Source organism: Chelmon rostratus, chromosome 12 (assembly GCF_017976325.1).
Source record: "Chelmon rostratus isolate fCheRos1 chromosome 12, fCheRos1.pri, whole genome shotgun sequence".
Classification (NCBI taxonomy): Eukaryota; Metazoa; Chordata; class Actinopteri; order Chaetodontiformes; family Chaetodontidae; genus Chelmon; species Chelmon rostratus.
In genome coordinates, this window is record NC_055669.1 from 19,396,347 (window position 1) to 19,416,346 (window position 20,000).

General features: G+C 40.9%; 3 protein-coding genes across 3 annotated transcripts; 1 reads left to right on the forward strand and 2 right to left on the reverse strand.

Moving 5' to 3' along the window:
- Positions 1 to 1,461: 1,461 nt before the first annotated feature.
- pnhd (pinhead) lies at positions 1,462 to 6,189 on the reverse strand. Its single transcript, XM_041949795.1, has 7 exons — positions 6,105 to 6,189; positions 5,475 to 5,570; positions 5,209 to 5,348; positions 4,598 to 4,874; positions 3,600 to 3,781; positions 2,690 to 2,748; positions 1,462 to 1,725 (listed from the first exon to the last, which is right to left on the reverse strand). The coding sequence occupies exons 1-7, from the start codon at positions 6,154 to 6,156 to the stop codon at positions 1,575 to 1,577; spliced, it is 957 nt and encodes a 318-aa protein (XP_041805729.1). The 5' UTR covers positions 6,157 to 6,189; the 3' UTR covers positions 1,462 to 1,574.
- Positions 6,190 to 9,085: 2,896 nt separating this feature from the next.
- On the forward strand, positions 9,086 to 12,596 carry LOC121614913 (serine/threonine-protein kinase NIM1). Its single transcript, XM_041949011.1, has 3 exons — positions 9,086 to 9,275; positions 11,021 to 11,289; positions 11,847 to 12,596. Exons 1-3 carry the CDS (start codon positions 9,086 to 9,088, stop codon positions 12,594 to 12,596), a joined length of 1,209 nt encoding a protein of 402 aa, XP_041804945.1.
- A 3,816-nt stretch (positions 12,597 to 16,412) lies between these two features.
- Positions 16,413 to 18,746, reverse strand: ccl25a (chemokine (C-C motif) ligand 25a). Its single transcript, XM_041949661.1, has 5 exons — positions 18,672 to 18,746; positions 17,923 to 18,008; positions 17,509 to 17,626; positions 17,291 to 17,402; positions 16,413 to 17,040 (listed from the first exon to the last, which is right to left on the reverse strand). The coding sequence occupies exons 2-5, from the start codon at positions 17,984 to 17,986 to the stop codon at positions 17,011 to 17,013; spliced, it is 324 nt and encodes a 107-aa protein (XP_041805595.1). The 5' UTR covers positions 17,987 to 18,008; positions 18,672 to 18,746; the 3' UTR covers positions 16,413 to 17,010.
- Positions 18,747 to 20,000: the final 1,254 nt, after the last annotated feature.

Genomic DNA, 20,000 nt, shown 5'->3' on the forward strand with positions numbered 1-20,000 from the left:
TAAAGATGCTATTTGGCCGCAAATGTAAATCACCCATCAGCGAATGTAAAGGGAGACTAATGGCGGTGTAAACAAGGTGTGAACTCGATTGTAGATTTCATTCAAGCCCATTGTCTCCGCGTCTGGCAATAAAGGCTCAAATAAACTAAATCCAGACTTTGAAAAAGCTCGGTGCTCGTGGCTGTGGCTGTGGCACATATTTTTTTTATTGATGTCTACAAGAGAAATGTAAAGAATATGAACAGAATAAACTTGGAGCTGATCTCTGGAGGAAGTGCACTAACCACGGGAGGTTAACTGCGCCTGAATGAATCCATTAATTTAGAATAATGGGCGCAGTGTCTTAGGTGGAAACCAATTACTTCGATAAGGAGACGGGTGTCGCTGGCTACACGTCGCCAGATTTACATAACTGCTTATCCAGTTACTGCTGGATAATCACCAAATTTGCAGTTTCGTTTTTTAAAAGATCTCCAGCTGGACTGATCTCCCACAGACTTGGTGCTAAAAAGATTATTAGACTTCCAGCCAATGGTGGTTTTCATTTTTTGGTTCAGTTCATTCAAGGCTTACTGATAATGGTGAGTTTTCGGCGCAGAGTTTACTGTCCACCACCTTAAATACAGAAATACATACACTAAATACCTATATAAGATGAGATAATTAATTCTTAGTTATGCTTTAAACTTTGCTATTTTTTCATTTATTTCTCAAAGCCGATTCAATTCTTTCCCAGGAAACTTAGAAATGGTTCCCTGCGCCATTTGGTTGCTTTGATCTTAACGCACAATTACGCACGAGCGAAAGGCAGATTGACACTGAAAAAAAAGTTTGCTTCCCTCACTGTAATAAACATTTAAGAGATCAAAGTTTTTCTTTCTACATGACACCTTGAAAGCAAGTCATAAAACCTCTTCTCTTAGGACGACAGAAAAAGAAGCACAAAAGTGTTGTTTCACACGTTCATATCAAAATACGGAGCTATTACCTGCACGTGTGTTTTTTCAAAGGCACATTTGCAAGATTGGTTGGCTTTTCATGTGCTCCTTTCCAGGGCTTCAAAGCTTCATAGTGTCTCTTTGAAACGTTAGACCCTGATAGTGATTGAAAGTTATATCAGATTCCATTGATCTAGTTTGTCTTAAAGTCTAAAATACAATCTGTCAGGTCTACCAATACTTGGTCCTTTCTGTTAAATAAACTTCTTTTCTGAGCTGAAACCTAAAGTTTATGTACTTAATATAATAATATTTGTTTTCTGATTTAAAAGAGCTACACACTGTGATTGCTCTGTGGGAGAATGTCTTCATTGCCATTTGGAGTTTATTTTCTTAGTAATATACCTGAGATACCTCTCCAGAATGGTTTATTGGCCAGTCCAATGACAAGTCCTCACGGATTGTTGTATTAAATTTATTTACAAAATAATCATTTTTACATATATTACATATAATACAATTATTTAGGAATTACTTTAGGATAGCAAATTCTGAAGCCAATGTTACAGTGTGTGATGGGGTCATCAGTGGGCTGAGAAGGGATTGGAAGTTGTTTTCCAGCAGGAGGCGCAGCGTTCAGCTTTGACAGAGGCAGGAAGTGATGGAGAGAACGGTACGAGTTTGCCCGTGCTGGTTAAGGAAGCTGTGGCTCTCGTGGCCCTGAGGAACGCAGGAAACCGACTGTCTTTCAGCCCATAAGTGGCAGATTTCTGGATCAGATGGACTCCTGCAGCAGAAAAGTGAAAGAAGATTAAAATCACTTTGTGCACTTCATCAAACAGCCGCTCAATCTGCTGTATGTGTCGCCTGAAGCAATTAAAACCTAAAAACTACAGTAACTACATATAGCCTGCTGTTGACCTGTCCAGTTACACTTTGATGACAGTCTTTTTTAATGAGGGAGGTTCATTTGTGTTGCACTTTTTCTTGTTATTGTTGTTTTATTGTATGATTCTGATCAAGAATCTGCAAATATGAATATATTACAACCGTGCAATACGTGAGAGAATTTGAGAAGTCTGATGAATCCCACACATAAAGACATGCATTAACCCCTTCTTTATGTAATGCATGTTGAATTGCTTTGTGGCTGAAATGTGCTCTACAAATAAAGCAGTTGTGCTTTTAACCCCAGATTTAAATTCGACTTGAGAGCCTAAAGTTTCCAAAGATACATAATATGTCTGAATTTCGGGAAAATGTGTCTAAAATAAGGCAAAACACATCTGCTAGAATATTTCCAACATGTAGTCTTTGAATATTCCACTCAGTGTAAACACCACATGCTGCTTCAATGAATCGCTGGAAGAGGTTGAGATAGAGTTTTTTATGTGATACCGTCAAACAATCTGGAAAAAGATGATTTTAACAACCTTAAATAAAAGGAGGGAACTGCAAGATAAGGAATTCAAACACTTGTTTTATTTTTTTGTGCTGCATTTTCCTCCTCCAGCCATAAACTCAAATTGGTATGTGAACCTCTTATTCTCTTCATGTATTTTAAGATAAACCTCCCACAATGCAAAATAAGGCAGAAGGCATAAGAGGGACATTTGGTGTGGGAATTAACCTAAAAAGACCAACATGCTGAGTGCAGAAAGTGTCAGAGCTCACAGGCAGTTGTTATGAGAGTGGTAGAGGAGGTGTGTGTGTGGGGCGGGGGGGTGTGCAGCAGCTGTGTTCGTACTTACCTGAGAAGGCACTGGTTTCCTGTAGTGCAGCCTCCCAAACATCTGCCCACATCTATTTCCTGTGGAAAATTAGCAACACAGAGAGGGCAATCAGCTCACAGCTGCTCACAAATATTGACCCAGTTGAGTTGGGGGCCAGCTGCTGTTTAGCATGGTAACTGCTTTGATTCGACACCTGCAGGGGCCATTTGTGTTTGCACTGCGCTCGCACCTTTGGCACTGAGGCACAGCAGACGATCATCTGTGTTCAGGAATTCAGATACAGTCTTATCTTAAATCACCTAAAGTTATTTGATGTTAAGATCAAAAATAAATATTTGGATGTTTGTGATATTGGGATGGTTGTGGATGTGCTCTGTAGTCTGTGCTTCAAATTTGAACTTATGTGACTGAGATAAGTTTAAGGGAGAATAATGAGCCAAAATCTCTTTTTTTCTCTCTTTCTCTTTTTTTAACACGGAAAACCAAACAGTTTAAATCAGATTTTAACTGTATTTTCCTAGATAAAGATGAGCTGGGACTCAAAATCTGCCAGTCTAGCATGCATATTGCTGCAGGTTGCGCATGAATAAGCATGCAACACATCCTGGAGTCCTTCACACCAGGATGTGCGGCGCCAGCCACCGGCCGGTAGATTGGCTTGATTAAGTGCTGTCTTCCACACGTGTGTCTGATGAATAAAGATACTTCATTAGTGTCTGGCACCCATCTAGATCTCCTGTTTCCCCTCAGCTCGATTACAAAAGAAAGTGTGAAACCGGAATCACAAATGCTCCTCTAGTGTTAAGTATGCATGCAAAGAAGAAATGAGTAAAATGAGTGAAAACACTTTTGTTGTGGATGATAAAAACTTTTGATTTATGAGAGCTAGACATAAAAAAGCCACATTTTTTTATTAGTTTACACCTACTTTGAGCCTCTCCTCTTTTACTCCATCTGCATGGTGGACTATTTCATAGTAATACTCCACATATGGGACCCGGTAGCAGCTCTCCTTCAGCTCACAAGCCGTCACTGTCTGGATGAGGTCCGCTTTGTTGGGGGTTTCCACCAGCGCTGAGTCAAACTTGGTGGGGACGCAGGAGAATCCCTCTGTGAGCAATCGATAAAGGAAGAGCAGCTCGATTATAATCTGTGATCCCAGTGTAAACAAACAGAGCTTTAAAACACGGGGTGATCCTCTGAAATCCATCACTCTCAGACTGATGGGTATTTCAACACGACACCTAATGAGCTGTATTTTGTTCTGATGCTGGTAAATGATTGTGCGTATCAGTGATGTTTGGAAAAGAGACCTATGATTTCAATCAGGCTATAATCAAACACACAGAATGCTCACTTTTCATCACAAAATTAAACTCTTCTATCATGTATGTAAAGCTAAAATCTTGAAATGCTTGGACTCGGGCTTTAACTTCAGTGAATCCAGTGCTAACAGAGCAGGGCTGCTTTGACCGTGGGCCAGTGAATATAAGTATAACTGAAGTGTGTGCAGTTATAGTGTTTTATCACAGCCTTTAAGATGAGGTGGTTTAAAGGGTTGATATGAATTATATGTCATTTCATTTGGGCATGAAGTCTAAATTGTGTGAAGACAGTGGCGGAAAAAAACAAGTTACTTATTTTCCCCTTTTTCCAGTGAAACTTGGTTCATTTTTTCTATACCACTGACAGTTATGACACTAATCCATTGAATTCATAACCTCTGACCCCTTTCGTTGGCAATTGACAAACTATCTGCATATTTTTGTAGCCTGATGGTCAATATTTCCATCTTTAGTGCGTCATTTTTAATTGATTGGCTGCTCTCTGTTCAGTTGAGCCCTCTTCCTGCTTTGGCTGTCATTGACTTGAAACAGACAGGTATACTACAGGTACACACACACACACACACACACACACACACACCTGGTGAGCCCTTGGACCGGGAGCATCCTCCCACGTCGATGACCGTCTCATAGGGCGTCTCGGGGTAGTAAGTCCTCAGCGCGGGGACGCGGATGCACTGGCTCAGCTTGATCTCACAGTGGCACTCCTCGATGACCTCCACCTCCCGGGGTCCCTCAAACAGCAGCACACGGTCCACGCGCATCCCGGTGGGCTCGCACACCTGGTTCATACCGCAGGAGGGCAGCTGCTTCTGCGGCTCGGAGCTCTCTGGAGCTGCAGGTCCGCGCGTTCTCACCTTTAGCGAGGCCAGAGAAGTTGTTTGTTTCAGACATGTCAAAGCATGTTTCTGTGCGCTTTAATGCGAGTGGTGCAAATTATTTGAAGACAGGTGTTTTTTACTTTTGCAGTTTATGATTAGCATTGTTGCTTAGTTTATGCAGAGGTGCACAAAACAGTATGAATAATGCCATTGATGCTAAAATAATGCTTTTGTGACGCTTCAGTAATAACTTCTATTTCCTATAAAGGGCTGTTAGTTTTAGTGTGACTATGTGTGACTATGCTGTAGTTTCAGCATAGTCACACAGTCACAGCGCGCCCTTGTGGCCGCGTGAGCAAGCACCACTTACTTTTTTGCTCTTGAGAAATTCCAGCATTGAGGAATGTTTGGAGTATTCCTGCTGTCCTGCTTCATGTGATGGCCTGGATGCTGCCCCGCAGTGCGACCTGCACATCCCCACATCCACACTGACAGGACTCCCAGAGATGTCTGTGGAGAGAGAGAGACATAAACACCAAATCAATGTGATGCCAGTCAGCAGGGGAGTTGTTGTTTCAATGAGTTTTTGTTTAACTGAGTTGCTGGTGTAACATGTGGTGTAATGTAGTGCTTTACCTTGTCCAATGTAGACAAAGTGGCTCTGCCTTTTGCAGCACACCCTCTGTGTGAACAGGTTTCTGTGATCTATGTGTTTGCTCAACACTCCGCTCACTGGAAAAAACAACAACAAACATCAGGGAGTTAACACTGTTTTCATCTTGCTTCATATACATCCCTCAGAATGATTTAGAGTTGAGCAGATGCATATCCATCTGTCTACATACAAGTTAAACATGGGAGGTGATTAGCAGTTTTTTAGCCCCAGAGAGGTATATGAATATTTAGAAATAGTTTCCCCAAAAGAAAAATCACTCTCATTTACTTTATTTTTAAACAGTATTAAATCGTGCATGGCTAAATTTATCTGGAAATATTCATTTTGGGATTTGCATGAAAAAAAAACTGCAACATTTAGTGAGATGGAAAGTGAACTGACCCCTCCTTTTACAAAAAAACAAACATACATGTCAACACATCACATGCAGCTCCCAGCATCGCAACCTTCTCTACCACTCATGTCTCCAGTCATATCAGAAGGGACGAACAAGTATATTTAAGCAGATAGGTGTCAGTCCACTTAGAGAGTAGCTGCTCCTGTAACTCATCACAGCAGCAGCAGAACAGAACAGAGCAAACAGTACTTACAGGTCAGGTGGAGGGCACACAGGAGGAGAAGGAATGGTCGGGGTACATCCATGGCTTTAGTCCGAATGTGCTCCTCAGCTGCCAGATCCTGAGTGTCCCTCTGCTCGCTGATGCCTCTGATATTTATACGGGATCAAGCCTCGGCCCCAAATGTGACCTGAAAACAAGGTCTCAAAGTGGTGCGGAGTCAAAAAACAGTGAGAGCTAATCAAATTTCCATGCTGAATGCTTTGTGGGATGGAGCTCCTCCAAGCAGGGGCCACTTCAAAGGAAGTCCTTCCAGTTTTTCTGTTTCTGCTGCGAGGGACCCAGTGGCTCGAGTGTGTCGACAGGCCCGAGCTCACCCTAATGAAGTGCTTAAGTAGCCTTGAGCCATTAAAGCGCCGCTCGCCCAAAGGCATTAATCATCTTTTATCTCAGGGGGAAGGTGTTTAGCACCTCCGACTTAAAACAAAACCCGGCCCAAACACATAAACAGGATCAGCGTGGGGGCCTGAGCCTCCCCTTCAGAAACCTCCAGCACCTTTGTGTTTATTCAACATGACACCAAATGGCCAGACCCCTGAGAGCGGCCCCTCAGACCTCAGCTTCTCCTCAGAGGAAAGGAAAGATGAAGAATTAGAATAACATGCATGCATGTTTTCAGACGTGTCACTCTATTTTTTATATATAACATGTCTGAGGTCAAATGGAAACTTAACTAAGACTGCAGTATACTGGCGAAAAAACACCAGAAAACACCAAATGTAAAGGGGCAAATACTTTTATTCCTTTTTTAGCCTAAAACCATCTTATTTTAATCACAGGGGGGGAAAAGTTCAGCTATGCTACAGCCTTTGACTGATTCTCCATTCTTACCTTAATAAGGTGTTAGTCCTTCTTTGAAGTGTTGATGTGATCCCCTCATTTTCCCCGGGATCAACGGATCATCGTTCAGAGAGCCATCAGCACTCAGACACCTTGATTAAGGTGACGCCTACAACAGTTTCAATAGCTGATTCCTTTCATGAAGTTGCAGCAAATCTTATTGAAATTCTATCATAATCCTGATAAAACCCAGATACTTGTTAATTACTTGATTTAATTATGCAGATCATGAAGTGTGTTGTCAAAAAATTATGCAGCTCTATAAAAATGATCACAGTTGATTGTGGGAGGGGGTCTAACTCTAATGTTGTTTATATTATTTTATAACTGTGTTGTTTTGTTTTGTATAATTCCTGTTTTAAAGTTTTTAAGTGGTGATTAAGTCTATTATCATTATTATTTATTATTAAGGCCTGTCATCCATGTTGGTCTACAGGTTGAAAAATGAAAACATCTGCAATTCCCTGACAACTGGACAAGATTCAGCTGAGGAAGATCATGTGACACAACTGAAAGCTCCAAGCAGTTATCAAAGGACATTCTCGCCCAAGGTCAAGAGTCAGCTTTAAGTTTTGAAATGCTGTCGATTTAAACAACTTTTAGAAAAAGGTTCTTCTTTTTTTCTGTGTAAAATTGGTGTCACATACTGTCCATTGATTGGTTTTGCTTATAAATCTCAGCTGCTCGATGTGTGCAGACATCCTGAATGCGCTTCTTCATCTCTTACTTAGTAACTGGCCTCTTGTTTTTCTTGGAAATTGGGTCAAACTTGATATTGCAGTTTTTTTGGACCCGCACCTGTTTGAATGCAGCCTCCCTTTCCTCCCTCAGTAAACCTCTCCTCAACAGGCTCCCAACATGAATTCGACATTGCACGTGGTGATATGATCACTGAGGTGATGATTGGATTATAGTGAGTCACTCCCGACATAACCCAGCAAGCTTATGCACAACGACTGTCAGACAATCCCTGTGTCCGGTCTGGGTAGCAGAGGTTGAGGGGAGAGCCGGCTGACAGACAGTCCAGCCGAGTGTCTGTGCAGACGTTCTGGCCTTGTGTCTGTCTGGTGTCATGCTCAGTGTCTGGGTCACTGGGTAACTGTGTGGGCCGGTCAGTAGGCCATGCTCACGGCCTCTCTATGTTCACTTCCTTTAGCTTTTGAGTGAGGTTGTGAGAGTTAAGCTGCTTTTTTATGCATTGATTTAGTGGAAAAATTAGAAGAAATTGAATGATTACCAGTGAAGCCCTCAAAAACAAAGCACCTCCAAAAAAGTAGAAAAATGAATTAGACAGCAAAGTTTGAATTGCAATGTAAAAAATAAATTAGGCATTTATCAATAAATGTTTATCTGCAGTTATAACCTTCCGTTGACCCCTAACAGCACTGCTGGTTATATGCAGTCCACTGCAGAGTTAATCCCATCAACCACCTGTTCAAACACCTGCATCACGTTCATGTCTAGGGGTTAAAGAAGCCTCAGCAAAGCCTGTCTATTGTCTGTCTACATGGGAGGAGTCCAACACTCTGGGATTACAGCAGTGCTGGATTACACACCAGGAGACAACGGCAGGCGAAAAGAGCAGCGGTACCATAACAGCATCTGGGCAAAGCGCTCGCTTATCTGAGCAACATCCTCTTACAGCACTTCTCCTGATGCATGCAGATGGTTCTGTATTCACACCATGCCACTCACTTTTTTCCTTCAGTTTTTGGTTTGTGGAATCTTGTTTTCTTTGTAATTTGCCATCTTGCTGTTTTCTAAAACTTTCAAGAAGGGAGATTATAAAGAAAAGTAGGTGCTGGTGTCTGGAACAGAAGTCATGTATTTGCACAACAGAAGTAATTCCCTTAACACGGAAAGGAGTAAGAAGAACATAAAAGGGAAAACATGTGAGTCCAGACCACAACACGGAATTTAAATTGTAGGATTTTATGGTTTAGATTATTTATACTGAAAGCAATAAGATGTAGAAAAGAATTTTAAGCGTCTGTATGTATGACTTGACTCTTCTCTCCTTCTCAGGGGCTCACTTGAAGTCAACCTCCCGTCAGGAGGACATCTTCACCCTCACGTCCCCAAATGTGAAGAAGAAGGTGGAGATGAAGGAGAACATGACGGGGGAGCAGGAGGTGATGCAGCAGCACACTGCGTTCGGGAAGGCCCTTTATGATCTGACCCATTCAGAGAGGGTGATGAACGAGCTGACGTTTGGACGGCGGGTGGGGCTTTACGAGCTGAGAGGAGAGATCGGCTCCGGAAACTTCTCCCAGGTTAGACTGGGGATACATGATCTGACCAAAGGTGAGATGCTGGGTGCTTTGCCTTTTTTGACCCCTGTTGTGACAGGTTCAGTGATCAGGTAGGGCATGTGGCTGAAGACTGACACATTAACAGTTGCATGGATTTAACCTGTTTTTTGGCCACAAGGACAAACATTCTTCTAAATGAGAAAATACATGATCCATGTTAACTAGCATGAATATTTGATCTTAATTGGTTTAATGGCCTCTGTGTATTGGTGATGCAATTAAAGTGCATGTAGAAAAGGCCATATCTCCTCAAGGTAACACACAGCATTACTGCCACCAATAAAACTGGGTCATGTTAGCTTGCCGGTACTGAATATAAATTATATTCAGATTGGTGCTCCTCTAATGCGTTACTTCTGAAGTTTAATTGCTTTTTCGTTAAGAGTTTATGTTATATTGTGAGACATCTGTATTAAATCGCTTTTTCCATCCTGAAAATGAACCAAGATGCTATAAAAATGTAAATACTGTGAAATATGAAGCACTTAAATCAAGCTGTGTAAGCATAAAAGGATTTCTGATTTGCAATGGTGTAAAAAAAAACAAAACAGAGGATTCTTGTATACAATTTTAACATTTCATTTAAATATCTATTATGCTTTCACAACCTCGAAACATATTGTGGCTCTGAGTTTTCTTCTGTGTGGGTTATACGAGGAAGCTCTTATAATATCTCCCTGCAGCCTGTACTGTCGTAGATTCAGAGGCTTTTTCTGTGAGAGCAGATGACTCACATATTAGTTGGAGACTAAAAATGAATGTACAGACATCCAGATTAATTTCATGGAAGCTCAGTGCAACATGTTACACAATGTGCATCCAGTCTGGGTCAGTCCAGATGTCAGAAGACATAACTAATCTCATCAAGCAGCCATATACTAATCCAGACCGTCTTCGGCCTTCACAGCCAGCAGCTTGTGTGCATCATGGAGATGATGCAGATAAACAGACATTCTGTGGAGCAAATGGTAGAAGAAGGGAGGAAAAGCAATACTTCATAACATGAGGTAGAGAAACTTAAGTAAAAGTACTAATACCAAGTAAAAGTATAGAAGTATAATCAGAAAAATGCACTTAAGGTATTTAAAGTAAAATCACCCAATTCAGACAAACATCCCCTGTGACTGTTATATTATTCTATATATAACATCAGACTATTATTATTATGACTCATGCATGAATGTAAACAAAGTATCTTCCTGTTCATTTTCAACTATTTGGTATAAGACTGAGCTACTTGTTGTTTACACTATGGATTCATCTGATGATTGTTTTCTCCATTAATCGACTTCTCACTGAAAATAATGAGAAATGCTGTCAAAATTAGCCACAGTTCAACATGTCACCTTCACAGTGCTTTTGTCCAAACCTCAGTATTAATAATAATAAATAAAAACTACCAAAATAATGCAAAGCAAAGGCAGCAAATCGTCACATCTGTGAAGCTGGATCCATGAAATGTTTTCACACGAAAAGTGACTTCAAAATCAAAACAATTGGAATGATCCTTCCAGCTGTACTTGTGCATTTTCATATGTTTTATGTCTTATGTCAAATCTTAATATAATTATATAATTATATACCCAATAATAGAACAAAATACTCAAGTAAAGAACCTCAAATTTGCACTCAAGTACAGCACTTGAGTAAATGTACTTAGTTACATCACACCACTGGTTTATTCCCTGTTGCCTCACTGCCTTTTCCCATACCGTCCTATCTGTCTTCATCTGGCAGAAAGAGTGGCAGTAAAGATCCTGGATAAGGTGCGTCTGGACAAGCGATCGCAGGAGCTTTTCACCTCTGAAATCTCTTGCATGGAGAAGCTGGCTCACCCCAACATAGTGCGCCTGTATGAGGTGGTGGAGACCTTCAAGCGGCTCTACCTGGTGATGGAGTATGCCGGCGGAGGAGAGCTGTTCTCCCGTATCAGCACCAGGGGGCGCCTGTCAGACTTGGAGAGCAAGCTTGTGTTTTCTCAGGTGCTGTCTGCAGTCAAACACATGGTGAGTCAACAGCAGCCTCCAGGTGATTGTAAGCAGTGCATGAGAGGAGAGGTCCCCAGTGCAGAACATTAAAACAACAGAAGGCTTGTAAAGGCTAGCACATCATTTTAAAATACTTAAGAGCTGCTGAGTAATGAACACATCAGTGATAACACTCAGCTTTTCCTGTGAATTTGCATGTAAAGGACCAGTGTGTAAGATTTAGGGGGTGTTATTGAGAGAATATGGCAGAAATGGAATATATAATATTCCTAAGTACATGTTATTGTCACCTGAAAACAAGAATCCTTGTCGTTTAGCTCTGTTTCTTCTGTAAACAAACACTGGTTCTAAAGTTTTTAAGGTTCGCCTACTCACTTCTACCTTGATTGGCGTATTGGAGTATTCAGTTAATTGCAATCTGTAATCTCACCACTAGGTGCCACTAAATCCTACGCACTGCACCTTTTAAGATCCTCATACTGCACACCAGCTGTGCAGGAAAACTGTTTATCTGTGCTCCTGTAAGAGAACCAGATGTAAGTGCAACAGTCTCAAACATTTCTCTCTTTTCCCAGCATGATAATAATATTGTGCACAGGGACCTGAAGGCTGAGAACGTCTTCTACACCAACACCTACTGCATCAAAGTGGGTGATTTCGGTTTCAGCACGCTCTGCTGCCCCGTCGATGTCCTTCACACGTTCTGTGGTTCTCCGCCCTATGCCGCCCCTGAGCTGTTCAGTGAGAAAGGTTACATTGGCCAGTATGCAGATCTTTGGGCGCTGGGTATCCTGCTTTTCTTCATGGTGACTGCCACCATGCCATTCAAAGCTACCAACACGAGCCGGCTCAGGTGTTGTATCCTGCAGGGCTCATATGCCATTCCCCCGTATGTACCCAGATCATGCCAGGAGATCATTAAGGGCCTCCTGAGCCCTGTTCCTGTGGGTCGCCTCACAATGGCGCAGATCATGGACAGTGACTGGATGAGAGGTATTGAATACCCACAGGCCTACCCAGTTTGTAGCCCTACACCCCACCAGCTGGTCGAGCCTTCCTACGTCCTAAGCTCAGATGAACTGAATGTGAAGGTAGCGCTGGAGGATCTCGGCATCACCAAGATCCAGCTCCTCAGCAACAGCGTAGACCTGAGAAGCCCCATTACTGGGGCTTACCGGATCTTGCTACACCGCATCCAGAAGAGGAGGTCTGTGGAGGCTGTGGGCTACAGCCAGGCGTGCACCAAAGAGTCCCAGAACAGGCGCACACGGAGAGCGGACGGCCTGCTGAACAAACACCACTCTGTGGTCTGTATCATCATGTAATTTAGTTTCTTAAAGGGTTCAACATATTGGGAAATGTGCTTATTTGCTTTCTTTCTGAAAGTTTGATCAGAAGATCACCACTCTAAAGTCTGTGGGTTAAGATGAATTGAGATTATTGTCTTGCTTTCACCAAAGTTACAAATTAGCACCTCTAAGGCTCGCTAATTACACAAACAGTAATATCAAAGCTAAATGTGTGGTTTTATGTGGAAGTCACGGTCTGTAGCGATTTCTTAGCAGACGACAGGAAGGTGCATTGACTGCCCAGGCTTTTTGTCATATGAGGTTGCCACGCAACCAGCAGAGAGGCTGCACCGAAGTACTGGACAGAGGCATAAATTATTGTTCATCAAGACCCAATACAGCATGTCATTTTTGAGCTTTGGAGAGAGCCAGGCTAGCTGTTTCCCCCGTCTTCCAGTCTTTATGCTAAGATAGGTTGATCGCCTCGTAGCTCCAGCTTCATACTTAACACGCAGACTTGAGGTTGATGCTCTACCTTTCATCTAACTTTTGGAAAGGGGGCAAATAAGCATATTTCCTAAAATTTAAGCATTTTTTTCAAAACGTTCTTCTGGTTTTAGCAAAGTTAAAAGGGCAGAAAGTTGTTTCAGATTTGAACGGAGGCTCTCATGTTGTGGAGGCTTATTGACAATGAAAGATTTACTCCCAAGTCCCTGTGAATGAAAGGGCAAACCTGCTGGTTGCATATCTTGTGATCATACAATTCTTGGCTCTCTTTTGCCCCCTGTGATAACATCCAAAGTTTTTACAGTGGGAGCAGTGCGACCAACTGAGCATGAAATAAATGAGGGCTGACAATGACCCTGAGATCCCCTTTCAGTGAGGCAACGGGAATGTGGAGATATCAAAACCATATGAAGGTGTTCTTTGTACATGAGTGAAACGTCAATCAGAGGAAGGTAAGCGATAGTACTGACTAGTAGGGATCTGCCGATGTTTTAAGACGTTTAAGTGCATGTAGTCTGAGCAGCAAACATTTAAAATGACATAAAAGATATGTGAAAAATTGACTTATTAGTACAATAACCTTTCAGTGAACAAATAATTTGAATTAGCAGGGCAAGAGGTTATCTTTTTTTTTGTGCTAGCTATTGTGTCCTTTCAATGGATTCCACTGAATTAAAATTTTTCTTTCACTTGTTTTTGACATACTAATGTGAAACAAAGATGTCCCTACTGATCTTTTCAAAGGAGGATGTTATAGAGTTTATATCATATAGTCCTATTTATTTCTGCAAAATTGTGAGCTTTCTACTCTTGTATCTCATTACATTTCCCAAGTATGGTACTTTTCATTCATTATTTTTCTTAAAATAGTTAAAAGATGTGTATGTATATTTTTTTTAAAAATGGTCACAAGAGAATTCCTGAAACCTACATTAGGGAATTGAGTTTAACATTTGACTGTATTGATCTTTAAGAATGACAAACAACTACTCACTGCATGCAAGGTGCTGCAAAATATTCCAGCCACATTATTATTATTATTTTCTTCGTCTTTATCAAACCTTTATTTCACCACATGAGTCCTATTGCGATCACAAAATCTCCTTTCAAAGGGAGTCCTGGCCAAGATAGCAGCATTACAGTGTTTCAACATGCAAACATCAAAAACACACACTGTTAAGTGGCATCACAGTGTTTAAAACCACATATACATGAATATTAAAAACATAAACATATTAGAACATATGAGCACTGCTCATGGTGAAAGAAAGTAGCTGTTATGAGGTTTTTGGGGTTAGGTTAAACAGTCCAAAATATTATGGCAATAAATATAATGTCCCTTCCAAATAGCTTTGTGGTGTGCAATGTTTTCTGACTGTTTCATCTTTCGTTTTTCGTTGCCCTTTCTACCTTTCTCTCATGATTTATTAATCCAACACGTGTCAATCTTCTGCACCAAACTCGCACAAACTTCTGTTAACATGAATTTCAACATTTTAAGTTATGAAGGTGGCAAAGATACAACAATTGGAAACAAGTCTGTGCTGCTTCATTTCTCATTTCTGTTTTTTTGACGGGCTTCTTTAGAACCAGATTTTCTCTGCCCACTCGTCTGTATGTGCTCAACCATCCCATTTCCTGTCATTCACCACATTTGTTTCAGCATAAAGTGATTTTTCCACATATTCGTTTCATGTCTCATACTTTCATTTCATGGTTTTCCCCCTTGATAAAAGAAGGCTAAAATTTCTGCTCAACGTGCCAACCAGCTGTGTCTTTGTGCCCCGGCATGCAAAAGCGAAGAGCGCAGCACATTTTGTCAGTGTTGTTGTGATATAAACAAGAAGAAACTAAAGCTAAGCACCAAAATCCTTTTCAAGCTGCAACCCAATTCTTTGACCTCTGAAGGTGGTGCATCTATTAGTCAAGGTAATTTTGGATGTCCATCATGATTTACCATTAATGTCTTGATAATTGCAATGTATTTGTCAAGTGATCTATCACCTTTGGCTTGAGGCAAAGTTGGCAGCCCATTCAAACAAATACTTCACCTGCGTGCATGGAGGATTCTCTGTTTTTTAATGTTGATTGCCCTCCTTTTTATGAACAGAGGATGTGTTCATACCTCTCCTTCAGTCAACAAACATCACACAGGTAATACACAGGCTGTGCTGTCTGTTGCTATTGAGAGATATTGTAACACGCAAATATCTTTGCAAGAAAAAGCCTCTGCAAGGTACCAATGTGTGGAAGTCATCAATCTCCACAGACAACATAGTCAAACAATCTGCATTACTCACAGTGAGATTTTATCAGCTGCATGTCCGAGCAGTTCTTGTGAATGCCCATGGCGATGAGAGAGAGAGAGACACACAGAGACTCATGAGTGAATCCAGCATCGTGTCACATCAGACACTGCTGGTTGTAAATCAGCACCACACGCTCACTGATACTCCCACCTAAGCTTTATGTGTGCCTGCTCTCTTTCTGCAGATACAGTGCACTGTGGCTGCAATCATAATGTGTAAATCTTGTGATTTTGCCCCCTCGATTTGTTAGCTGTTAGATTTAATTAGCTGTGCATCCTGTGCAAAGCAAATCAGCCCCATTCGGAGTCCTAACGGCTGTGAGATGTAAAAGTTTCATGGCAAGATAGGAGATGAACAACAGGAATATGGGGATAAAGAGAAATGTTCACAAATCAGTTTTCTTTATGTGAACGGTCTGCTCAGGGTCACAGCAGGGGACGGATCTTATCTCACCATGCATTGGCGGAGGAGCAGGGAAACACAAGAAACATGAAAAAAATTGCAGTATTAGAGCTTGACAGTGTGTAATTATATGCATCTTACAGGGAGTGAAATTATTATAGCTATAGCCATTATATCTGTACCACATGTGAAAAGCTGCCTAAATTTACATAGAGCAAGTGGAAACATTACAGCATGTAAAATGGTGAATGTGTAACTTCAATACTTGGTTTACTGTAGATGATCGCTGACTGTGTTGGTCTCTTTTTATTGCAGGGATCTGCAATAAAAGTTTTAGTAAAATATTGCAGACACAAGCGATGTTAATGTTAATGATGGTAGCATGAGGCAATGAAGGTGAATTATAGGGTACAACAGCCTCATGACGAACAAGATTATTTTTCTCATACAATTCAAACTATTCACGAATTTGCAAAAGCAATTAATGGGGCATCCCCTTTCTCCCTTCTTTTGCATGACGCTGCTTGTTTTAAGAAAATACAGTGTAAAAAAACAAAAGAATAAACTGTCAGAGGAAAAAAATGCATAAGAACATTTATGTGAAGATAATAATAAGCTTTTAAACGACACTGAGTCAGAGGTGATAAGTAAGTTTATTGTAATAATGCTTTTATGGGCACACATACTGCAATAAAATCTATACACAAAATGAATGAAAAACAGCGACATTTAAACCATTTGGAAAGAATTAAGACAAGAGTTTCTCCTTTTCTGTGACCCACACTGCAGAAAAGCATGTACATTCAGCAAATAAACAAGTATTTGACCGACATCTGGACACATCATGCAAGAAAAGCTCTAAATATCACATATATATCATTTACACGCCACCTCTATTTATTAAACAGCTTATTGAATATCTGATGTCTCAAAACGCAAGAAAACAGTCACAAATGTACTAATTGACATAGCCATGCTACTGAAGGCATTTACACGTGGTGTGTGTGGTGGCCAGTCGGCATTAGCAGTCCAACCCTGAACGGGAAAGTGCAGCTCTGATTCGACCCATGCTTCTGACCTTTATCTTAGTGCAGAGTGAAAGCAAAAGTAATGCTACAAGCTTTCCTTGGCCAGCCTCCTCGGCCATAAAACTTGCTAATAATAAGCTTGTTGCTTAATTTTGGCAGAGGGAAAGAAAGATGAATGGGTGCCATTGTAGCAGGCAGTCGCCCTCAGCCTCTGTGGGGATGTCGTGAATGGAGCTGTGAAGAGCAAAGACATGCATTTAACATTAGTGCACACATTTATGACAATATTCTAAGTACCTTTGAGAATTATCATTATTATTATCATGTCATTCTTCTTGGTTTTAGTGGAGAAACATGCCTAATTCTTTCTGTCATCAAGACACAAACACTAATTTGGGAAAATATATTAAACACAATGATGAAATTAAGCTGAAATATCCTCACTGCGCTGGTTAGGAGTGCAAAATATTCAGTGACCACCCACCTTCCTTGGTTGCTTTGCCTTTGCTTTCTTTCCATCAATCGTGTCCATCAAGTCTCTGACCCATCGCTCTGTGGGATCTGTGCATAACTCACGGCCCTTCCTCATTCTGAAGCTAGAGGATAATTGATGCAAACAGACGATCATTTTGAGCAGCCATGAGAGGGAACGTCGGATAAAAGACACACCGGACGTCTTACTGTCTGTGCATGCGTACTTACATTACAGCTGCGATGTTGCAGCCTCCATCTATCACCTGCCACCTGTAGTCCACAGCATGTTTTTGAGTCCTGGAATTCATTGTTTTCATGTATTTGAAACAGCAGTCCTCATAGTTCCCTGAAGGGTCAGAAGTCCATACAGTAAAGTCAGAAATCCAGTGCAGCCTTAGTATGTACAGTATAATGTCATTTATATGTTATTTGTACACCATAGAAGCTATCTTACACAGTTAGGGAACGTTAAATGTCCTGAACAAAGCAATAAATAGACAATAAGGCCACATCTGCCCACACAGATACTTAAGCAATAAACCAGCCTCATTGACCCCCATTTTATCTTTGCTGTGTGTTCACAGATCTGTTTTACATGCCGCCTGTGCGACACTGCCAGCAGCTGCTCTTTTACGGTCTTACCTAGTGCCAGTGCAAGACCGAGACAAGATACGATCAACAGGAAGAACAGGGTGTTGAACCGCATGTTGCTGTCTGTAGCTGCAGCTCTGAAAAAGGTCCAGATAGATGCAAAGAGTTACGATGTTTACCAGCCATCAGCCTTATCACTCTGCGATTGCTGTACCTCAGTGCCTCCCACGCCCTCCACAGTCACATTTTAAACCTTGAACCTTGCACAAACATTTCATACCTGTTCTTACTTATTTGTGCACATGTGCATTCTGTATGTATCTAACAGCTTTTTAACTCTACAGCTCCTGGTTGGTAAACAAATCTCAGTCTCTTTGAGTCTCTTCACTTCACAGGAATTTTTGGCACCTGGCGAATGAAGCAATTGTTCTAAAACATAACCAAACTGTTTTTGATGCTCGGAAAGTTTTCCATTGTTTTTGCCTCTATTTTTCTCTTTTGGTAAAAAAAAAAATATTCAGAACTTTTGGTAAGAAACAGTATGTTTGACTTAAGGCACAAACTTCAATTCTTAACATAAAGCTGCACAAATGAAATTTAGCCTTTTGGCTAAATCTGACACATTTAGACCAAGTGAAGTAAAGTGAAGAAATGTGAAGAATAACTCTCATATAAGTGCTGGAAGCAATGTAATCTTACTGAGTCTTATCTGATGGAATACTAATGACCAAAACACTGATCAACACACAGATTAAAACAGTGCACTGTGTTTATGTATATTAGGATTACAGGTAACTCACTTTCAGTGCTCCAGATGTACACAGATTTTCTTGCCCTCTTCTTGTGTCTGAGCAGGTGAGGTAAGGCTGACTCTTATAAAGTACTCAGGCACTTCTCCAGGGATCATATTTCCATAAACGCAACTCACCTTTGCACCTCAGCTCATCTTACCTTTTTTTTTTCTTTTTTCCTTCAATCGAATGGCTTTCCACCCCCAGAGAGTTCGTCACAGACTAATGAAGATTTTGTGCGCTACTAAATCCAAATATTAATCCAACCATGTGCCCCACGCCTAATGTAAAGGTTTCATAGATTGAGAGCTGGAGATACTTGTGATTTAAGTCAAACAAGCACAGTTTGAGCTTTTCAAATTTTGTGCAATGACATCTCTTCTTTCCTCAAGAAGCTGGAAATGATGGGAGGTCACGGTTAGTATAAATGTCATATGTCTTTCTTATAGTCTGCACTTGGATTAAGAAATAGGAAATAGATCCCACCATAGAATTTACTCCTGTGTTGCCTTAGGTTGTTGCAGTTGGAGTCTGGCCTGTTAAACTCTGAAAGGTTTTAACATCCCTTCACATTGACAGTTGCATATTGAGAAATACTGAGTCCTCCACAATAGCTGTTGAATGAAGGTGTTTAGTGCCATTATTCTTACACAACTTGTTCCCAGTTCTTATCCAAAATATTCTGATGGTGAAATCCGTGCGCTTAAGAACATCACTGACCAGAAAAGGTTGAAATAACAGACTTAGACTGTTGAATTCTCGTGCTAAGATGCAGCTGTTGAAGCTTATTCTGCAGAAATCTGTGGCCTTATTGTCAAGAGAGGTGTGTTAACATAAGCAACATCAGATCAGACATTTGTATATCTTTCTCAAATGATGTGTTTCTCTGTGAATACAAGCACACACCATTATACCAGTCTGTCCTTTTTAATGAGTAGATGGATACGTGTCTGCTCACTCAGGGGAGATATTTCAAAGAAAGGTATACATTCTGATACTGTGTGAGCAAACTGTTTATTCCACTGCTCACCTCAAAATGATGACTCTGCACTGATACCTGCTCTACCAAACCGATCCGGAATGAGCTCCTGTTTGATTTTGAAGACATCTCAACTACTTCTATCTGGAAAACTATTCTCAAGTTATAAAAATCTTTTGTTTTTATACAAAATTTGCCTCGTTTTCCGGAGGAATCCGCCTAAATGGGCTGCATCACACTTTCAGTCTGTAAATCATTCGTAAGCTTCACTTGATAATAAGAAGCATGACCATGTACACAAAAATGACACCTCTGTTTTACGGGTATGGATCTCTTTTCCCCTCGTGCATAAATCAATA